At 39.4% G+C, this 22,915-nt stretch overlaps 1 protein-coding gene across 6 annotated transcripts; it reads right to left on the reverse strand.

The window, feature by feature from the left end:
• Nucleotides 1-527: 527 nt before the first annotated feature.
• On the reverse strand, nucleotides 528-19,756 carry MACIR (macrophage immunometabolism regulator). Of its 6 annotated transcripts, none has more exons than XM_032628452.1 (4): nucleotides 19,532-19,756; nucleotides 12,243-12,332; nucleotides 6,224-6,273; nucleotides 528-3,007 (listed from the first exon to the last, which is right to left on the reverse strand). In XM_032628452.1, exon 4 carries the CDS (start codon nucleotides 2,982-2,984, stop codon nucleotides 2,361-2,363), a length of 624 nt encoding a protein of 207 aa, XP_032484343.1. In that variant the 5' UTR covers nucleotides 2,985-3,007; nucleotides 6,224-6,273; nucleotides 12,243-12,332; nucleotides 19,532-19,756; the 3' UTR covers nucleotides 528-2,360. The 6 variants fall into 6 exon arrangements, with proteins under 6 accessions (XP_032484343.1, XP_032484344.1, XP_032484345.1 ...); XM_032628453.1 differs by lacking the exon at nucleotides 19,532-19,756 and adding an exon at nucleotides 18,923-19,160; XM_032628454.1 differs by lacking the exon at nucleotides 19,532-19,756 and adding an exon at nucleotides 19,119-19,147.
• Nucleotides 19,757-22,915: the final 3,159 nt, after the last annotated feature.

Genomic DNA, 22,915 nt, shown 5'->3' on the forward strand with positions numbered 1-22,915 from the left:
CTAACCTTTTTTCTTGATAGGATACCACTACCTACTACTGGAACATAAGCACCAAGTGTAGGGAAAGCAAGACTGAGCTAGTGAAGGGGCTCTGCCAACACATTCTGAAAACCACTGAGTTTAGAAACTTTCTTTCTAGGAAACCAAACTTTAAATTATATATGTTTACTAATCACATAATAGAAAATATATCTCAAACTTTTAACCCCCCCCCCCCCACTTTTGCTGCAGAGTTTCACACCTGTCTTTAAAAACAAAATGGAGTAGCTACATATTTTTATTTAGCTTAAGAAATTATGTAGGCGCATGGGCAGAGACAGATCTCACAGTCACACAGTTGTGTGACTCAACACATACCATTGCCATGAATACATCCTTCACCCTGAAATGTGAACGAGCACCAAATGCAAAATTATTATTTTATTTTCTTTAACAAAAATGGAATCTAAAAATAACTGCTTCGGTGAATCCTTGAACAGTAACTGGCCTGTTGATGATGGACCTCGTTCAAGCACAACACAACAATGTGTGTTTATATCACCCTTTTATTTCATAGTTAGAAATAATACAGTTCCACAGGGTAAGTCATCAATAAATAATGGTGTTTAATCATTAAACGTAAAAATCCCAACTCTTTGGCATCCGACAGGATTCTATTTCTTGTCAAACTAATGACTGTATAGATACAGTTAATCTTAGTGATCGTTCGTCAATACAATATGTTACAAAGGTGCAATTTACTTTAAAATGTAAAATAGCTGAAAATTTCCAGCCCACCAAGAAACCTGATCAACTCAGTAAGATATGGGCCAACTTCCCTGAGGCTCTTTCAAGTGATTTGCCTCAGTGGAAGTATAATCAACGTTGATTAAGAGTTCCTAGGGTTTTCTAATACTTATTCTGCTCTAAATAGTTTGTCATTCATTCTGGCCAAAGAAAAGTCACAACTGCACCAGGAATGACCCACTCATTTAATTAAAAGGTGTTCTTATTTTATAAGCAAGATTGCTAACACCTTAGAAACTCACAGCCCCCAAAATAAAATTTAAAATAAGGAGGTCTATGCTGCCAGAAATGCCAATTCAGTAATAAATTGCACCTTCAAGAGTCAGAAAAGAAAAAAAGAAATAGAAACTTTTACAAAAGGTACATTACATACATTTTTTTTTTTTCCAAAATATGTTCAAGAATAGTTGAGCTGTATTTGTTACTAAAGCCAGGGCATTATTTCTTTAGCAACAAATTAAACCAGTGCAATTGACATAAATTGTTAAGTAATCCAGGATTAACCCATTAAAACTGTAGAAGCACTTTAGGCTCCTGCACTAATCCTAGAAAGTGGAATTTCAATGAGTGCCTGTGCTGCACAGAACTAAAACTGAAATGACCCGATGCCATGCTGAATGGTATCACTTCATACTTAGTTTAAGCATTTGAGAGTAGAAATCATGAGTTCCTCTATTAGAGTTCCATCCACTTACAGAACATTCAGATGCAATCAGTATTATGCCTATAATCCACAATTTAAAGAATCCTTTCCATTTTAAAGTTCCAGATGAATTTTAAATTAGAAAATAAGCACTAAGGAAACTTTTTCAACTTATGAAAACTTCATATTGGAAACTTTCCTGTAAAGTTTCCCCCCACCCATTGTAAAATAAATACTTTGTATCCCAAATTTAATTTTATTAAGACACACTTTAATAACGCTATAAAGAAATATTTTACAGCCATAGAGATCAATAACTTTCCATGCGGAAATAAAAAATTCACTGCTCAATAATATTATTGAAGCAAGTGAAGAAAGATTATTCTCTTGTCAATTTGAAATGTTAATTTTTTTCAGTGCAAAACCAGTTATAAAATATTTAAACTCAATATTTAAAAATAAAACGTGGTCCAATTTAGCAATCTTCAAGTTCTAAATTTCATAAAACAAATCATTACATATATTTTATAGTAAAGTACAGAGATTAAAGAAGTACTTGAGTACTTAAGATATAAATTTCTAATGAATCATACCAAGTCAGCAACAACCAAGCAGATAACATTTCCAATTTGAGTATCAGAATTTTAAAGATGATATTACTGTACCAAAGCCTTTTTTTCCCAGCTAAGAAGCGATACAAACTAATGGTCAACATTCTGTTTTCCTTGCAGTTGCGTGCTCTAGAATGATTTCACCTCAAGTACCTGTGATTTCATTCCTGTATTCAAAATTTGATCCAATTTTTATGTTCCAGGAACACTTAGCTGATTTAACCATCTATAATGTAAAGAGTCCTGTACAGAGTACAACAGTGGAATTTTCTAGCCAAGTGTAGGCTGACCTAAACTGGTTTACATCCTCTGCAAGTCACTCATGTATTATTCCTAGCAAACACACGGTCCCCTCTGAGGGTCAGGTGTTGAAGCTGGTACTGTAGCACTTCTGTGTCAGCTGGCTCCTTGATGTTCATTTTATCTAGATTGAGGTAGTCCAGAGATTTGGAGTGAGCCCTCTTACCTTTAAGAAGACAGAGAGGCAGAGGCCCATGGAGGGCCTTATAAGGTTCATAAGGTAAAGATTTAGTGCACTTGTCTCCTGAGCTGGGCATCCGCCTTCGCCTCCTGCCATTGACAGCTGGAATCTCGTACGGCTGGTAGTACCTACTTCTGGTTTTATACAAACGAGAGGAACGGGCAAGTCCTGCATCCAGCTGTTTGGAGCGCAAGGAAGGCACAGCTTCTCCCTTACTCTCTTCACCTCCTGTGCACTTCTGGGCTAACTTCAGGAGTTCCTCACCAGTCGTGAAGCCAACCAAATAGTTAGAGTCCATGTGGAGGATCTGGTAGCCTGACACAGTCCGGCGCATCGGCGAGCACGGAGTGCTGGAACAGCGGGGCTTCTCCACCTCTGCCTTTCCCGGGGAGCTCACCTCGGCCACGGGCAAGGGCAGGGTGGTCAGGGTACTTCTGGACTCTCCATTAACATCTACTTCCATTTTAGGCACCAGTCTGCACACTCCTAAAAGCAGACAGACTCAGATTAGAAGAGTGTAACGATCAGAGCCTCGGGCCAAGCTGGGTGGTTTGAGAAGGCTCAGGGAGCAAGAAGTAACACCGGCCGGAAAAACAACCAATGTACATCTGACAGATTTTTATCTATGCCTATTAAATGTTCCACAGCAAGCATGAAATGACTACTACTTCTCTGCCTTCAAGAACTCAAAGGCAGGTTAAATTAAAGTCTGAAGGACTACTGAAAGGTTCATATGGAGAAGCGTTAACAGAAAACAACAGCAATACTTCTCTAAATGCAGCGCTCCTTTCAATCACACAAAGTTTATTCCTTGGTGCGATTATTAAGCAAATCCAATACAGAGCTCAACATAATGAAGCAAATAAAAATAATCATCCACAATTTCACAAGAATCCACAAAATATTTCCAACATAAAAATTAACTTTAAAATTAACTCTTCAGCACAGCAAAGGAAACCATAAACAAGACCAAAAGACAACACTCAGAATGGGAGAAAATATTTGCAAATGAAGCAACTGACAAAGGATTAATCTCCAAAATTTATAAGCAGCTCATGCAGCTCAATAATGAAAAAACAAACAACCCAATCCAAAAATGGGCAGAAGACCTAAATAGACATTTTTTCAAAGAAGATATAGAGACTGCCAACAAACACATGAAAGAATGCTCAACTTCATTAATCATTAGAGAAATGCAAATCAAAACTACAATGAGATATCATGTCACACCGGTCAGAATGGCCATCATCAAAAAATCTAGAAACAATAAATGCTGGAGAGGGTGTGGAGAAAAGGGAACCCTCTTGCACTGTTGGTGGGAATGTAAATTGATACAGCCACTGTGGAGAACAGTATGGAGGTTCCTTAGAAAACTACAAATAGAACTACCATATGACCCAGCAATCCCACTACTGGGCATATACCCTGAGAAAACCATAATTCAAAAAGAATCATGTACCAAAATGTTCATTGCAGCTCTATTTACAATAGCCAGGAGATGGAAACAACCCAAGTGTCCATCGTCGGATGAATGGATAAAGAAGATGTGGCACATATATACAATGGAATATTACTCAGCCATAAAAAGAAACGAAATTGAGCTATTTGTAATGAGGTGGATAGACCTAGAGTCTGTCATACAGAGTGAAGTAAGTCAGAAAGACAAAGACAAATACCATATGCTAACACATATATACGGAATTTAAGAAAAAGAAAATGTCATGAAGAACCTAGGGGTAAGACAGGAATAAAGACACAGACCTACTAGAGAATGGACTTGAGGATATGGGGAGCGGGAAGGGTAAGCTGTGACAAAGCGAGAGAGAGGCATGGACATATATACAATACCAAACGTAAGGTAGATAGCTAGTGGGAAGCTGCCGCATAGCACAGGGAGATTAGCTCAGTGCTTTTTGACCACCTGGAGGGGTGGGATAGGGAGGGTGGGAGGGAGGGAGAAGCAAGAGGGAAGAGATATGGGAACATATGTATTTGTAGAACTGATTCACTTTGTTATAAAGCAGAAACTGACACACCATTGTAAAGCAATTAAACTCCAATAAAGATGTAAAAAAAAAAAACTTTAAAAATTAAAAAAAAATTAACTCTTCAACTGTGTTTAAGGGGCATACAATAAAAGATAAAAGCTGATCAATTTCTCCAAAGAATCCAATTTAGAGCTAAAAAAAAATTTAAGGTATGGAGGAGTCTTAAGGGAAGGTTCCCACAAACCTTGTAAATGTTCTTTATTCCATATCTCCAATCAATTATTTAAAGAAAACCATTTTGTAGTTTAAAAGTTAATCCTAAATCCAGTAAATCAGGCCATTTTTAATATTAAACATATATAAAAATCAAATGTTATTTGACTATTTAATCCTAAAATATACCACAGATTTAACAGTTATTTTATTCTGCAACACCTAAGACAGTGCACTTTTGAATAGTTTGGTAAATGGCAGAACAATTCACAACGAATACTAATATTATTCATCACAATGATCACATTACATATTTGGAAAACCCCAGCAACCAGAAGTACCACAGACAATGGCCAGGTTCCTAGGAACTTGCAGATGGAATTTTGGAAAATAAAATCCAAGGGAAACTGAGTGACAATGTCACTTCTGATAAACTTTACCTCTACTTGATCTTCAATTAGAAGTAGGTAGCACAGCTTTAAATGTCTCAGATCACTAATGAAAACGATGTCAACTAATAACATGTCAAAAAATAATGTGATTTTAAGATTAAATATTTACTGAATTAGGCTATTATATTAAATAACTCTCACAAGTCCCTTTGTAAAACAAATAATCTTTTCCTAATTGAATCATTTTCTAAAATTTGGGTATTCATTCAAAATGTAAGCAATCAGAAAGCTAAAAAAAAAAGTCCCAACCTTATTCCTTCATTTGCATGCTGTATTTTCTTTTCCTTCATTAGAAAATAAATAAACCAAGACTATGAAGAAGTTACCAGATGCCATCCTGTCCTCACTATGGTCCACACATCTCTAGTACAACGGAAAACTAATATCAAGAATGATTCCTGAGGGCTTCCCTGGTGGCGCAGTGGTTGAGAGTCCGCCTGCCAATGCAGGGGATGCGGGTTCGTGCCCCGGTCCAGGAGGATCCCACATGCCGCGGAGCAGCTGGGCCCGTGAGCCATGGCCGCTGAGCCTGCACGCCCGAAGCTTGTGCTCCGCAACGGGAGAGGCCACAACAGTGAGAGGCCCACGTACCGCAAAAAAAAAAAAAAAGAATGATTCCTGAGATAAAGTAAATGTCAAAGGGATCCATATAGTTTTGCTTATTACTTACTTTTTACTCTAAATCTTAGACTATTTCCAATTTTAATTTAACCAAAATACCTTCATCCCTCAACACTTCTAGCTTTAAATTAATAGGTTTTATTCTATTTTATTAATGTAAAAATAAATTTATATTTAATTGTATAATTTATTTCTCTGTTGAGAGGATGGGAATAGGAGGTGACTACCATGCATACTTTGATATGCATGCAAAAACCTGAAGATTTCTCATCTAATAAACTTTAGAGGGCCATAGGAAACCTCATCAGATTTTATGCTGAACAAACAAATGTTTACTCTAAGCCAAATGACAAATTAATCCTTCCTTTCCCACTAATTCTGCAGTCCAGAAAGAGCACAAGAGGACAGATCCAAGGCCTCCAACATACCTAACCTGACAGGCAGCTACAGGCGGGAACTGTTTCTCTGATACTTCATTCTGAAAGAGAAGGAGAGGAGGGTCAGTGAAACCTAAATAATCAGGGCTGTGGAGGAGATGGGGACCACCCAAGGGGAGTTACCTAGGTGGTGACACTCAAGCCATCAGTCCACATTAAGTGACAAACCAGTCTAGGTTTCTTCCAAATCTGGCAGTCCATGACAGTCCATGGATTTCCACCAGTCACCTTACTGCATTCCCTGGTATATTATAAACTTCCTAAAATTCATGAATTCACACTTCACCCATTCTGAATTGGGCGATAATTCAAAAAGAGGCGAAGCTGGAAGTCATCTTATTTGCCCCTTAGTATAAAAATTGCTAAGCGAGCTAACTGTGCAAAGTCACAGTAAAGAAGCGTGGGCACAGGCAATCATCAGAAGTTTGCTCCCTCACTAAGTCAATCCTGCTCCATCAAGGCAGACCAAGAGGAATACTTAGAATCTCTAGGGGTTGAGGATAATGAATGGCAGGATACAAAGGTTTGAGAGAAAAAGAAATTATATACCAGCTTAAAAATAAGTACCTAGAAAATTAGAAAAGTGAAGAAAGTGAGTGAGACAATGTATAAAGGTCAAGATTTGGTGTGACAAGAAAAAGACACTTCTGTTAGATGAGTAACTATGACTGGTTAAGTTTCCAGCAGCCAAAACACCATAAAAAATATCACCTGGCTTGGGCAAAACTATCCAACAGGCTCTTCAGACATCTAACCTGATAGACAATGATTTAACCTAGATTGTTCAGCAGAAAATGTAGTTTAAGAACTCTGGAAATGTCAACCAAGCAGCCTACCATACTTTAAGAAAACTTACCATATGTAAGAAACCTACTACACTTTACTAATGTAAACAACACACTCCCTGTAGAAAACACTACTTAACCAGAAAGTTAAAAATATAAGCATTTCTAATATCCTCTAACAAAAATTTTTAACCTAGGAACTAAGGATCAATACTCTATGTAACACTTCTGAATGAGAGTCCTGCTGTACTGGAACATGAAAAAGCTCATTTTAGATATTACATACATAACAGCTGCTACCTGCTGAACCTCTGATGAGTAATTCTAAGGGCTGGAAAAACTGCAGTTTTTAGTTATAAAACATCAGTACTCCTGCTCCAAACGATTGCATATTCTCAAAACTAACAGTTCTTTGAGGTGCTTTCATGGCCTCTGTAGCATACTGTCCTATATACAAGAACATCTTCAGATCTTGACACTCAAGTAGGAATATGAATGGTGCAAACAGGACTCAGCAAATTGCACAGATTTTAAAAAATGATCCTTTTTACTTATATTTTGCCTTTCTAAAGAACATCTACTGGGTGGCACTAAGAAAGCTATGTGGAGGCTAGCTGATTGGCAAGTAAATATTTTATTTTTAGCTGGGTAGAGTGCTGACTAAGCAGCATAACCTTCCACTCCTCAATGTGACCGAAAACAAAACTTTTTCTGCTATTAAATTGCCGAAAATTTCCTGAGTGGATTTAAATATTGGAGCAAGATCCTGAGAGCAGTGACACAATCAACGTTTACTTATCTTTTTAATGGGCAGCAGTAGTGTAGGTACTGTCCCATCTGAAGAGGGGGAAGTACTCTCTAAAAAAATGGGGGTGACGTGAAAGACAATAAAGACTGAAAGGTCTCAAAGTCAGCATATATGAATGTCCAATGATTTTCACTGCAAAATTTCTTATTAAAGGCATTCATCAGGGAACTCGGCTATCGTGACTACATTGGATGTAGCCTGTGTTAGCAGTATATTCTTTGTATTTTACCATGAAAACTCTGCTTATGGGTTTGTTATTTTTAACAATATTCATGACTAAGCATTTTGTTTTATATTCTAAATTAAAACTTGTATCAAAAAAACATACTGCCAAGATAAACAATTACAAAGCACTCTCTGTAAATATTGCAGGTATATGTGCAACAGGCACCACACCCACTGCATCCTTAAGAATAAATGTGAACCGAGAAATCAGGCCCACTGCTAACTTCTGCACCACAGAGCACTACAAATTGGAGACCAACAACAGAGACCCTTACTGTTTCCATTAATCCCTTTCATATGCAGTTTAAAGCAAAAATAAAAACTGGAAACAGAAAATATGATACCAGAAGCAGCAATATTCTGTGGAATAGAGTCTAGAACAGAAAATGCAACAAGCATAAAAAAGTCAACTTGCAGTTGAACACTGCTTTTATAACTGAGTTTCATAAACAAGTACCAGAAACAACTGTAATTTTTTTAAATGACACCTAAGGGTCTTCAATATCAAATTCCCTCACAATCCAATCAGCAACAGTGGCACTCAAGTATATTTATACAGCATACGGAAGACCTGGCAATGTTCACAGGCACCACTCTGTTTCTTTGAAATATATGAGGACTCAAAACTAGACAACGCTAAACAAGGAAACACTTCAATATTTACCAGGAAAATGTACACAGTGTACATTTTAAAAACACTGGGTACAGCATGCAATTGTGAAGTTTAGCTGAAACTAAAGCAAAAAGTCCAAACCACAACACACATGTAGGGGAACCTGATGCATCAAGACCAGCACATTCAAAAGAATGTGACCATGGAATCTACTCAGCTCTGAACACCCTCCAAGAGGCCAAACTTCCTATACATTTGGCACCAGGAGCAACATTTTGAAAATATAACCTAGATGCCTCAGCTCCTTAGACCAGCTCTGAAAATAGCTGATAAGTTTCACAACTACTATACAAAGAATTATTTTGAGAAGTACTGCATTCTGGGAGTGTTTTTTTTTTAATCAGGCTTATCAAAAAAAGTCACCCTCAGTAATCAAAAAACTGCTCCAGTATGCTTGAACTGTTTTTAGCAACACATAGCAACAAAATTTAAGACAAAACAGATGTAATGTAACTGTCTAAATATACAGAACAAAAATATCATGTGAACAAAATCTTTTTCAAGAGGTACCTGAAACGAACCATTCAGAACAGAGTCATTCCTTGGGAAATGGAGTCCTTCCTAAGCATGACCATTATCAGTCCAGTGATATCTAGATCTATCTAGTTTTAGTGCCAGAGTCATCTAGGAGTTCACTTTCCCGGAACCTCCGATTACAGAGAAGAGGACATGTAAGCCGTGAAGGCAAGGGCCTACCCAGGGCCAGGTGTGCAGTTCCAGGTCTCCTGGTTTCAAGTCCAGTTCTCCTTCAATGTCATCATGCTATGCCTCTAGCACATGGTTCCCAAAGCTGTCTACACACTGACACATCCAAGGACCTTCAATAAATACTGATGTCTGTGCTCTATTCCAGATCTGTGATTTAAATCATCTGGGGCGTAGCCTGGGCTCTGACATGTTTAAAACATACCGCAAGTGCTTCTAATATGCAGACATGTTTGGGAACTTGTCTTATAGACATAGAACTTAACAGATAGAAGAATTTCACTCCTGTAAGTTCCTGCCTTCTTTTCCTTAATCAGTAATTATAGTCACATTAGTGAATATCGTTTTTGGCTGCTTCCAACTGCTAGCAACCTATCCCTAAGGCCTTCTAATTTACTGTTTCTAATCCACTGCTGTGCTTAAAAAACATCTGCTAACCAAACTTGTTAAAACTGGATATAAAATATAAATAAATTTATGCACTGAGTGAGAATTGGGCTTCTCCATCTGCACATACTTTGGTATAGTTACAGTTATTTTAGCTTCTTAGGAGCCTCTGTCAGGTACAGCCACTTTGGATCACAGTTGGGCAATTTCTTATAAAGTTAAATTAATGCTTATTAAACAACCCACCCACCTTACCTGTAGGTATTTACCTAAGAAACATGAAAATATATGTTCACACAAAGACCTAAACATGAATGTTTATGACAGTTTCATTCATAACCACAAAAAAACCTGGAAACAATCCGAACATCCACCAACAGGGTAACGGACAAAGAGACTGTGGTTCATGTATAAAATGGAATACCACTCAGCAATGAAAAGGAACAAACCAGGATTACACTAAGTGAAAGAAGCAGACAGAAAATGTTATATACTCTGTGATTCCATTTATATGACATTCTGGAAAAGGCAAAACTGCTGGGACAGAAATCAATCGATGGCTGCCAAGGGCTGAGGCTGGGAGGAGAGGGCATACTACAAAGGGGCACAAGGGAATTTTGTGGGGGGGATGAAAATATTCTATACATTGACACTACACAAATGGCTACATTTGTCAAAAGTCATCAAACTATACACCTTAAAAGGGTGAATTTTACTGTATATAAATTATACTTCAATAAACCTGACTTTAAAAATAAGCCTGTCGGGCTTCCCTGGTGGCGCAGTGGTTGAGAGTCCACCTGCCGATGCAGGGGACGCGGGTTCGTGCCCCGGTCCGGGAAGATCCCACATGCCGTGGAGCGGCTGGGCCCGTGGGCCATGGCCACTGAGCCTGCGCGTCCGGAGCCTGTGCTCCGCAACAGGAGAGGCCACAACAGTGAGAGGCCCACGTACCCCCCCAAAAAATAAAATAAAATAAATAAGCCTGTCACACCAAGTTTTTGATGGTCCTCCCAATTTTAAAATTCTTTAAAATCCTTCTGTGGACTTCCTTGGCAGTCCAGTGGTTAAGACTCCATGCTTCCAGTGCAGGGAGCACAGGTTCAATCCCTGGTCAGGGAACTACGATCCCACATACCATGCAGAGTGGCCAAAAAAAAAAAATCCTTCTTATACTGTTTAATCCCAGAATCCAAAGGAATCTAACAGTTGTCCAGTCTATGTTTGAACACCTTCAATGACAGGTAACTCACCACCTCTCAAGTTGGCTCATTTCCCTTTTTGCAGCTCTGCTAGAATGTCTTTTCATTTACATATATAAGTACATCTATAACTATGCATATGTACGTATGTACACATATATGTATACTGTATGGAGAGAGAGATACACACACATTTCTGTAGCTTCTACTCATTGTTCCTTGTTTTGTGCTTTACTTCAATTGAATGAGTTAATGACCCAGCCACATCATTCCTTATTTAATAGCCTCTGAAAGTACTTTGTACCTATAGTTCTCAAACTTCTTGCTCTTTTCCTCAAAAGTGAAAACTTTAGTTATGCTTCCATTCTTCAGTGTCCTAAATTACATTCCATAAATTTGACAGGTTATATCTATTAAATGAAACAACATTGTTTGTTTCTCCCCCCATCATTCTTTTGAATCATTCTACTGCTGACTGCTAATTTGGAGATTACTATGAAACGGCTTTTTCAAAAGATTATAACCACTCTACGTGGTTCAAAGCCAGGACCTACAAAGATATTGAGCAAGTAGAATAACATACCAAAGCACGAACTCACACTAATATAATTTTTTAAATGCTAAAAAGGTCATTATTAAATTTTTTCCCCTTCAAAGACTTGGAGCCACATGGACAACTGTGTCAGCCAGGTACACAGACACACTGAAAAAAGACAACAACAGCATTGCCTATTTTTAACAGTTTAAATTCATGGTGTGATAAAAGGAACGTCACACTTGCAGTAAACTGAGAAACGACTAAGTGAAAATGATATTCCTTTCAGTTACCTGTTTGCCATTATATATGTATAATACACAACCAAACCTTCTGCAAATTACTTCACCAATCTTTGGAGATTAACATTTTTACTAAAATTTCCCTGAAATTAGAGCAACTACCTCTTCACTATATTTCAAAATATTATTCCATAAGACCTCCTTTATCTTACAAGAATAAAAAAAGGAAAATCTACTCAGAAAGTCAAACATTTCAATTATAATAATGTTAGCATTCAGTAATAATAATTTCAGTTCTCACTATTAAAAATTTCATAATTATACTATATATATTTATAATAATATACTGACATTTCATATTCATCTGGTTTATATAGTACTTAAAACACATTATAGTATTATGTTCATACAACTGGTTAACAAACAGAAAAAGCAAAATATAACTCACCAGCCTAAATCCCAGAAGATGTCACTGTACAATTTCCAATGAGTCCCAAGGGAACACAGGCATAATAATTTTTCTGCTCTACTCCAGATACTAAACATGAAATATAAAAATAAACCTTTAATTTAACAAGTAACACAACTTATAAAGCAGTTATGTCAATTCTAACTGCAAAGCATGATGAAGCAGGAGATACTAACACCAGGTACAGGTTACATAGGATACAATATTAATTAATTAAAGTAATTTTGAGTTTGTTCAGCTAAATGCAACCTCAAACATTTTATCATGCTTGTTTCTCTGTGTTCTGTTGCTTAACCTCTACCTGGAGACTAATAGTAGCTACCAGGGCTAAATGAAGAGCCAAGAAAACTTAGGGGTTTAAATGTTGGTTCCATCATCCAAATCCTATTCATGTGTTCAAAAGATTCGCAGTATCCTATGGAAAATATAATGCTGAGACTGGGGTCAAAAGAAAAGGTCCTAGACCTTGCCTTGCTAAGAACTCTGCCTCTTGACCTGGCATAAGTAGCAATTTTTAAAATGAGGACAATTCCATCCTTCCTCCCTCATAAAGTTGTTATGTGGATCAAATGAGAAGTAGGTGAACGTGTTTTGCATGCTGCAAACCCCTTTACGAATGTGTGATGTTATTATTATGCAATTAATTTTTGATGTCTACTCTTTTTAGCCATAAAATAGCAACAATCCTCCCTAAGACTGCTCTGAGGCAAATGATTGAAAGGCTCATGGAAAAACATTTTTTTAAAAGAGAACAACTCAAAAACACTTCTTTATAGTTATTACATTGCTTACGGTTTCTAACATCTCTTCTGTGCCTTTCACCTCTTACTTGGGGACAAATGTATAAGAAAATCTATCTTTATCTTGTACCTCCCCAATTAACTGGGTTAATTTCTTAAGACCAAGAAAACTCAAAGTTTCTTCCACCTGTAAAGGTTTCTTTGGTTGGTGGGTTTTCTGTTGTGCTTAACTTGTTGGGGGCAGATGGTGGCTCAAATGAGTTGAATAGATTCATTTTACCTATGTAAGTGCACAAAGCCTGAAGTGGCAACAGTTCAACTCATTCCCAAAAAGATTTGTTATTCATTATTTTTCTAACCAGCACATAAAAGTTTTATCCAAAGGAAATGGATTATTACTGAATTAATAAAGGTATGTGCTTCCTCCACTTGGGACCCTGGAAGGAGCTAACACACCCAGAACTATCATTCTGAGAAACCACCATGATTATCGACCTTTGAAACTTCTTTAGATTTAGTTTCGACACCTTTCCTTTCATTTTTTGTCACAAACTATTTTCAAATTGGGTAACCAAGAAACCTAGATAATTAAGTCTGTTCCACCAATGAAGCCTCTGGTTTTAACATAAAATGAATTACAGTGTAACAAAAATTGTTACCTAACAATAATTTTTATTTAACACAATTACCCCCAAAGAATCTCCCCAATCCTAATGTTATAAAGTTCAAATTGATTTCTTATTCAAGTAAATGGATTTTTAATGGGGAAGGGAAATTTTTAAAACCTTTTTTTTTTAGTTTTAGCACCTTCTACAAGCCAAAACCTATATGCAATTTATATCATCTAATCTTAACAACTATATAGCCCCATCAGGAAAATATTACCCCCGTTTTAAAGTATTTAATCAAGTAATACTATTTGAAAGTCAGAGCAAAACTCCAAACCCCAATTTGTCTGTTTCCAAAGCCCACTGACATCACTTTACACACACATGGCTCTGTGTAGTGATAAGCCCAAGTGTGTAGCTTTCTACACAATAATCATGTTCCTGAAAAATGTATATTAATTTTTGTAAGTGGGATCCTATCTTAAATGTGTGGAGGGTTATTTTATTTAAAAGCTCTATTGCCCCATTTGTGAAACGGCTGGAGGAAGGTAGTTTTAATTACTAACTCTAGGGTTATTTCCAGCGTGAAAAATGTCGAAATTCTAAGGCACATACAGGAGAGTCTTATACAAAACCATTCTAAATCATAGACCCTTTCTCCTCAGACCTTATAAGATTTTTTTAAATCAAAAATTCTAAGCCAGGAAAAAATGTATCAGCCAATATTTGCTGGTTATATGGTTGGATGCCAGATACAGAAACGTATCTCCACTTGATTTTTCAGGGCTACATCTATGGCAAAGTGAGATAGATTTCATTTAGACTTTTAGAAATCTAGACTGAAAACCCAGAAAAAGGAACATTAGAAAAAAATTTAAATAAACAATAGTTTTATAAAGCAGTCTAAAATCTCAAACTATCATATAATTTGCACCATGTTTCTGGTGATATGTCCTTCTTTACAAGCTTTTAAATGCATTGGAAAAATATCTTTTCCAATATTTTTTCAATACTAAAAGGAAAATCAACCTAAAACTTCATTCTGGATTTGAAAGCAGAGGAGCTTTAAAGTAATTATCCAACTCTTGCACTACAGCTGATGTGGAAGTCTAGGAAATGGTTGTAATTTCATAGTAAACAAAGTGTGGTAACTAATTATCCCTATTATGCCAGTGCCAAGCCAAAAACAGAAATACAAACAGAGTCCAAAGGAGCAACACAGGGCGAAACCAAGGTGTAGGAACTCTGTTCCATTTTTTACTCATTTCTGACTCAGCTTACTGTTTGGTGTGTAATTGCACGTTATCCATGCACAGGTGCTAAGAGGATGATGATGATAAAGATGGTGAAAAAGAGAAAAAATTTTAAAATAAAAGGAACGAGGTCAGAAACTAGTATAAGAATATAGCTTCTTTAAGAGACTTCCTATAAAGGAACGTAGTAAAAATTATAATAAGGATTTTATTCTCATCTCCCATTAGAAAGAACTAAAAGACTGTAATTCAAAAGTCCCCAAAATATATACCCTCCAAATAACACTTTTAAGATACTTTAAAATCTATAAATCTCTAGCACTTGCAATTGATTTTGGCCAATGTTTTGAACATGAAGCTTTGGCAAAGTATCAATGGATCTTCTCTCAAAAACAGCCAAAGGGAAAAGAGCTCATGTGAAATTCTTACAAGATGGACTAAATACTGCATAAAAAACAAAAGGAAGTAAAACTAACACAACAATGTAAAGCAACTATACTCCAATAAAAATTAATTAAAAGCAAAAAAAACAGGGAAGTAAACAGAGCAAAGGCTAGAGTACATAACGCTTCCAGCTATAAGCAGCTGAAACAAGCAGAAAGTTCTGTGACATAATCCTGTAAGCAATGAAAATAGGAAAAATTAAGCCTGGTCAAGAGCTACCCATAGGCCTCTGGACAGGGAAGCCATGGGTGACTAAGCAAAAGACACCCAACATCTGACTGCAAATGAAGTTTCTACAAACAGAAAAGTCTGCAAACATTAACTAGCAAGTGTGTCAAATTTTCTCAGGCAAGGTGATAGATACCATCACAGGAAAATAAAGAAGAATGTCCTTCAAAAGTTGAGTGACCATATGTCTCAGTTTATAGCCAGTGAGTGCCCTGGCATAATTATTTACAGCACCCCCTTTATCTCTCAAACCCATCCCAGTTTGCTAATTGTATTATCATCCTTCTCAAAAGTAATATATAACAATGGAAAGGCAATGAATTTAAAAAGAAAGGAAGAAAGATCCTTCTGCTTGCATAGTGGCTTTCTTTACAGTTCTGAGTAGTACTTCTTTGGGTGTATCCACTCAGCCATTCAATTATTCATTTACTCATTCAACAATATTTCTTGGGTCTTACTGTGTCCCAGCATTGTACAGGTACTGGTACAAATATAAAAAGTGAAGCCTGAGACCAGACAAGAGGGGAAGACAGACAGACATGGAAATACATAAATCTAACACATATAACAGTAAACTTGAATGGCATTGGGAACCTAACGGGAGTGATTTTCCCCCAAATATAGAAGCTCCATATGGAAATTTTCAAGCCCACACAAAATCCCTACACACAAAAAAGCCACAAATCTCTGGCTTCATCATAGATCCATTAACAAAATAGCAATATGAAAAATATTAACAAAATATCACTTCCAAAAATCATAAGGTTATGAAGGTTATGAAGGTGAGCATATAGCCCTCAAGAATTTTGGTAAATAAATCTCACAAATCATTAAAGGTTATATTACAAAAAGAAAGATAAACTTCAGGCAAAGAAAATTGGTAGAGAAGTTACAGGTTCTAATTCTAGTTCCCAAAACAGGAAGGAAAAAAAAAAAAAAAATGGAAGCAGGTAGTTTCCTCAGAGTGGCTATTTGAGGAGAGACACATAGTGGAAAAGGACTTGGCAAAAAATAGCAATTTTTAAAAGTTCCGTTCAGACTAGTGAAAATATTTTGCTACGAACAGTTTCAGAGATTACTCTAATAATAATAAAAAAAAAAGAGGACTAAAACACCTCTCAAGGGCTTCCCTGGTGGCGCAGTGTTTGAGAGTCCACCTGCCGAGGCTGGGGACACGGGTTCGTGCCCCGGTCTGGGAAGATCCCACATGCCGCGGAGTGGCTGGGCCCGTGGGCCATGGCCGCTGAGCCTGCGCGTCCGGAGCCTGTGCCTTGCAACGGGAGAGGCCACAACAGTGAGAGGCCCGCGTACCGCAAAAAAAAAACCCAAAAAAACAAAAAAAATCTCTCAAGTAAGAGAACACTGAGCAGAAATAAAATGGCTTAACTGCCAAAGTACAACATTCACAATGAAAGTAAAATGCTTAGCTATACTTATGTGCTCGTATTAAAGGCTACTTTAAAATCATCTTACTTTTCCACTTGCAACTCATAAAAACTAAATCATCAATAATTTTTAAGAAGAGTTAAGTAGGGTGTGACTTTTCTGAAACCATCCTTGACCTTACAAACAAATCATTAACCACACCAACCTGGAAAGACAACCCATGATTGGTTCAGAAGAAAAAAATGTGTTTCTCTTTCTAATATCAGTTCTTTTAATAGTAAATTCCTTAAAGGGCAGCATTCATTTTCTTTCTACTTCTACTAGTAGAAATTAAAGAAATTACCAGTGGCTTATCATTATGTGAAATCATCCTTCTACTTTTAGAAAAAAATTCAGTTTCACTACAAATATGACTGACAGTAACTGGAACTGCACGTCTACATGCAGTCTTTACAAGAAATTTGCCCTTTAGGAAACATAACTGAAATGGGACAGGTGTACACAGTGGAATCGGCTAACGTTCCAGATGAAAGCTTAAAACCAAGAACTTATTTTGATACGCTGGTGACGAAATCAGAGCTCTCTCTGGAGGAAACGAGCTGATTTTCCCCCAGAGGATATAAATCAGCAAAAAAAAAAAAAAAAAAAAAAAGATTTAATCCTGTATATAAGGTTTTATTACTCCCACCACACTAAATACTTTTAAGGGTTAATGTGCCCACTAGCTCTCCAAAGTATACAAAATTATACAGAGAAAGTAAACAAAGTCACTGACCATTATGTAAGGTCAATAAATACCCTCTGTCTTATACCCTGGAAGAGATACTACTAAACAGTCTAATTTACAATTAAATAACCTAAAATGTTGGCAGAAGCATATTCTAAACACCAGTTCTTATCAAATCAAGAGGTTTCCGGGATCATTAATCCTTGTATTTCATGCTGGTCATTTTATTAAGTTTATAATGCATACACAGTTACATAATTAAAACACTGAGAAATCTGTGAAACATTCATTAAGTATAATTGTGTAAGCGTAAATCATGGTCTTGAATTAAGAAAGTACCAAAAGCTTCACAATAATAACCAATACTGTATTTTGAAATGACTGGGAAAATAAACTTTGGGAAGAGGTCATTTCTATCTCCTTAGTGTCTAATCTGCTCTGCAGGGTTAAAAAAAATAAATAAAGCAACTTATAAGTGAACTGTAGTGTGGCTTATCTGAGAAAAACAATGTAAAATGAAGAGTCTAGAAACGTCGGAAATGTTGTGCAAGAGCTGTTCTTTTGGCTAGGAGTAGCGAGCACGCTATAAAATGCTACTGCCTCCATTCTTCCTCTTTCCTCAAATGATTAAAAAGTTCCCAGTCCCAGTGTTAACCTGTGCGCCACAGCCATACACATACACACTCAGCATCTTGGCTCGACACAAATCAGTAACCAACCCGAGTGCAAACTGGCGTGGCTGGAGAAGCAGAGACACCCTAAGGATGTGGAACATTTACAAGGAGAAAGGGACAGGGCCATCATTCCCTTCGTGTTCCCATCTCCTTTCTGGCAGAGATTTGCAGATTCCACCACTAGAGTTTGGCAGCTTCACAATGGGGCCGCCTTCTCAAGGTCTGACTGCCGCCCGCCCGGAAACCCCTTTCCTCCGCTTTCCACCTGGCCCAAAGTTCACCCGCGACAGGTGGGGCGAGGGCGGCGATGCCCAAGGACATCTGCCGCTTTCGCTTCTGGCCAGCACCCGGCCCGAATCCACACGCGCGCCCCCGGCCACGGCCGGTCTGCCCGCCCCCGCCAAACCGGCAGACACGCAGCGGGCGCTGGCTGCGGGTTCCCGGACGGCCTCGCCCCCCAGACTGCTGCGCGGACGAGGAGGGCAGGCGAGATAAGGCTGCCACGGATTGCCCCGAGGTGCTATCTGGCCCGGGCAGTCGCACCCGGCGCTCGGCCCGGGCAGGCAGCCAGAGGCGCAGCAGGCCCGGGAAGGACCTACTTCTTAATGGGGCCCCCAGGCCCGCTGCCCCGCGATGAGGCCACGGCGGCGGATGATCCAGCGTGCGCGCCAACGCGCGCCGACTTCCGCACCGCCGCACCGCGGGAGACGCGTAATGGGTCGTCGAGTCCCGCACCTCCCCGGCGAGCGCACGCCGCGCGCACACGGGGGCGCACGCCCCTGCACCCTCACTCACACGCGCTGCACACTCACGGCGTCTCCGACCCCACCCTGGACCAAGAAACTGCGGGCTCCCGGCACCCCGCCAGGGCCCCACCCAGTCCACCAGACTCTACCCCCCTGCTCGGGCGCCGGCGGACCAGACCGCCGAGGCCAAGGGCCGCTGAGGCCGCCCGCCGTCCATCCCGGAGGCCTGCCCGGTCAGGGTTCCTCAGCACCGCGCGGGCACCGCGCGCCCGGCCCCGAGACGAGGCAGGGAGGAAGGGGCGGCGCCACGACTGGGGCTGGCACCGAGGATCGATGACTGGGGCAACCCCCCTAACCCACGCACCCACCCACCCATCATCATCATCACCACCACCACCACCACCACCACCTTTTCTGCAGCACAAAAGGTTGCAGAAGGAACCGCCGTCCCCGTCAACCTACCAGTGGCCCACAGCTCGGCCGCCTCCGCCGTGCTTGGGGTCGCGGAGACTGAGACAAGGGCTCGGGAGGCGCAGGGCTGCGGCGTCGAGGTCCGGGCTGAGGCCGCCAGCCGAGCCAGCCGGGTACCCTCTCCGCTCCCACCGCGCTCGGCGCCAGCTACGGCCTGGCGTTGTCCCCGCCTCCTTCTCCTCCTCCGCCGCCGCCGCCGCACGCCTTCCCGCCCTCCTCCCTCTGGCTGCAGAGGCGCAGCCCGTCAGCGCTGAGCCCGCCTCCTGCGCCCAGCTCACACACCCCGAGGAAGGGCGGACCCGAGAGAGAAAGGCGCTCGGGAGCTGGAAGAAGGGGGCTGGGGAGAGGGGAGTGGAGCTGCCGGCTGCGGTGGTTGAGGGGGAGGGGGAGGAGGGGGAGGAGGAGTCGTAACCCCCCCCTGCCCAGTCCAAACCCGCGCCCAACAATTCAAGTGCTCCCACTCCAGGCCTGGCAACACTCAAGTTGCCCCAGTTATGTGTTGTGGCGATGTTTGTCATTGGTGAGTCTCCGCTTTAAGGACGCAGCACTGAGCTGAAGTAGAGAAGACTAGAAGCCCATGAAATTACAAATTATAGGGTCAATCTTAGAAAAATGCTAAATATCTAGTGAATGTGGGGAGGAGGGTAAAATTCAGAATCTGATTTGATTAGCCCCTTTTTGAATCCTCAGACTTGATCTTTTCCATTCTTGTAAGAAATTCTTTCCTTTGATCATTCTTTCCTATTCTCGATTTATGTACATCTCTGCCAAACCGGTTATCAAACTCAGAGATAAGAATAATTACGGACATTTATTTAGCCCTCACTGTGTGCCAGGCCTTTTTACATGCATTTTCTAATTTACACTCCTCAACAATTCTGTAAGAGAGTGACCAATTATGATTCGCGTTTTAAGGATGCAGAAAATTTAAGTAATTTCCTCGAGGTCACACACACGGAGTTAGTGGCTGAGGTGGGTTTGAACGCAGCCAGAGGAACCCCAGAATTGTTTATAAATGATGATAATTTGTGTTCCAGTCTCAATCCAAGAGAGTTTGTTGTTCTTCCTTTTTTTTTTTAAGAAAATGCTTTATCTGAACATAAAAGGCATAATCTTGGTGTAAATTAATACAAAGGTAAACAAATATTGATTCACACTTGTTCCAAAATCTATACAGCGATGTCTGGAGGCTCCTCAGCTAGAAGACATTTTATACTACTTTATGTGCCCTAAAATACGTATGGGAAGATTATAAAACAATTTTAGGAAAACATAAATTATTTCTAACAGATATGTGTAACTTCTCAAATATAGAACCTGGCACGATGTAGTATGTGTTAAATGAATAAATGAATGGGCTTTTTTTTCGTCAGTACTTTAGGAGAACACTGAAAGTTATTTCAGACTATAATCTGTTTGACACAGTAGTATATTGTTCTGATGATCAGTTCTCATAAAACCACCTCCAAAACGTGGTATATTTTATATTCAGAAACTTACTTTCATTCTGTTCTGTCTGAAATCTTGTAACCTTTTCAGAAGAATGCCTTGTACTTGCCCTTTGCTCTGAAAGGTTGTCAATGTTCTTTAGCCAAAAGCAGTAAAGTTCTGATTTGCCTTTAAATTTATGAGGCTCAAGGCTAGCTCTCTTGAGGGGCATTGTGTCCAAATTGCCTCCCTCCCTGGGTGGTGCTTTGTTCTCCCATCCTACCCCTGACTCATCACCCAATCAAAACTTCAGTCAGTTCTTGAGTGTCACAAACACCCAATAAACCAATTCACCAGGTAGTTAATGGCTGATAATAGCTTTATGTGTGGCCCCTCCTGATGTGTCTATGCCACCTAAAGACTCTGCCTGGGTACTGTCTTAATTCAGATCAGTTGTGGCTTGCAAGGACGTGGCTGAAGAGCGGAATCGGGGTGGGGGTAATGCAGAAGCCCAGAACAGAGCTCTTCCATGTTCTGTGAAGATCTTTCAGTCTACAAAGAAAAATGGCATGCTTATAAAGAATTAGGTGCAAATGTACCATAGATAGACCTTGTGGTCTGAAAGGCCTTCTGAACCTGGGGAGTCAAGACACTCCATCTCAAATGCCCCTTTTGTAAGTTACATCTTTGCCTCAAGCCTCCTTCCCAGAAAAATCACTTTAAAATGATGGCTGTCTGGAATTCCCTACCGGTCCAGTGGTCAGGACTCCACGGATTCGATCCCTAGTCGGGGAACTAAGATCCCACAAAGCGCAGGGCGCAGCCAAAAAAAACAAACAAACAAAAAATGATGGTTGTCTGGGAAAGATTATACATTGGTTTAAAGAGCATCACCTAGCAAATAGTCAGTTTGAGAGAACAGGATAGGTAGATTTGATAACAACATAGTGGGTATAAAACAGAAACTACAAAGCCAGGTGTGCAAGAAATCCACATCACCACTTTTCTTTAAATCCACTTGTTTCAGGCAGGGGCTAACAGGGAAAATAGAGATCATTTCAAATTTTTACAAAGACAATTGATGCAAGGAATTGATAACACAGGCCACGGAAGAACTCAGAAGCTAAGCAGGGGTTGACAAGGTAATCCAGAAATTAGCAAGTGCAGCTCCTAACTGGAGAAACAAAGGGAAGAGGCAGGGTTACTGGAGCCCAGGGGTCACCCTGATGGAAGCTGTAGCCACAGAGGAAGAGACAGCTACTGCCAAGGAAGCCTTGGTTATGTAAATGCTCTGTATCCTGGTTGTGCTATTGAACTATAGCATAGTATTGAATATAGTATACTATATTGAACTATAGTTGTATAGTATAGAATACTATATAGTATTCTACTGTAAATTACCAATGGGGAAATCTGGGTAAAGGGTATATGGATCTCTCTGTATTACTTCCTATAACAGCATGTGAACATACAATAACATGTTCTTAAAAACTGAAGGAGTTTAAAAGCAACACATCTGCATATTTAGAACATATCTAGAACATATTTAGAAGCATAGCCAGGAAGAGAACAATATTAGTTGCTCCTAGGGAGGAAAAGTTGATGGCTGGGGAACAGAGGTAAGAGGTCAACCTTTTACTATATATTCCTTTGTATATTTTGAATTTTCAACCATGCAAAATTAATGCCTAGTCAAAAAATAAAATTTTAAATACCAGTTTTTAAATTCCTCAACCAATCAAAGCTTGATGCTTTCCAATCGTTAACAGTCTTGATTACACTATTACTTTCTATTCAGAAATTATATAAAGTGGCTTTTTTACCTTTCTAATCATTAACCTACTACAGTATTGCAATTTCTTGTTACTCCTGAACACTTAGCCAAAATCCTTATCTTTTTTAATTAAGAAGATTCACTTCTGTATACTCAATCCTTTCCAGAATAAA

This window comes from Phocoena sinus, chromosome 3 (genome assembly GCF_008692025.1).
Source record: "Phocoena sinus isolate mPhoSin1 chromosome 3, mPhoSin1.pri, whole genome shotgun sequence".
NCBI lineage: Eukaryota > Metazoa > Chordata > Mammalia > Artiodactyla > Phocoenidae > Phocoena > Phocoena sinus.

Excerpts from the sequence above, each read along its gene's own strand:
- MACIR (XM_032628452.1), bottom strand. The coding sequence starts at position 2,984 with ATGGAAGTAGATGTTAATGGAGAGTCCAGAAGTACCCTGACCACCCTG.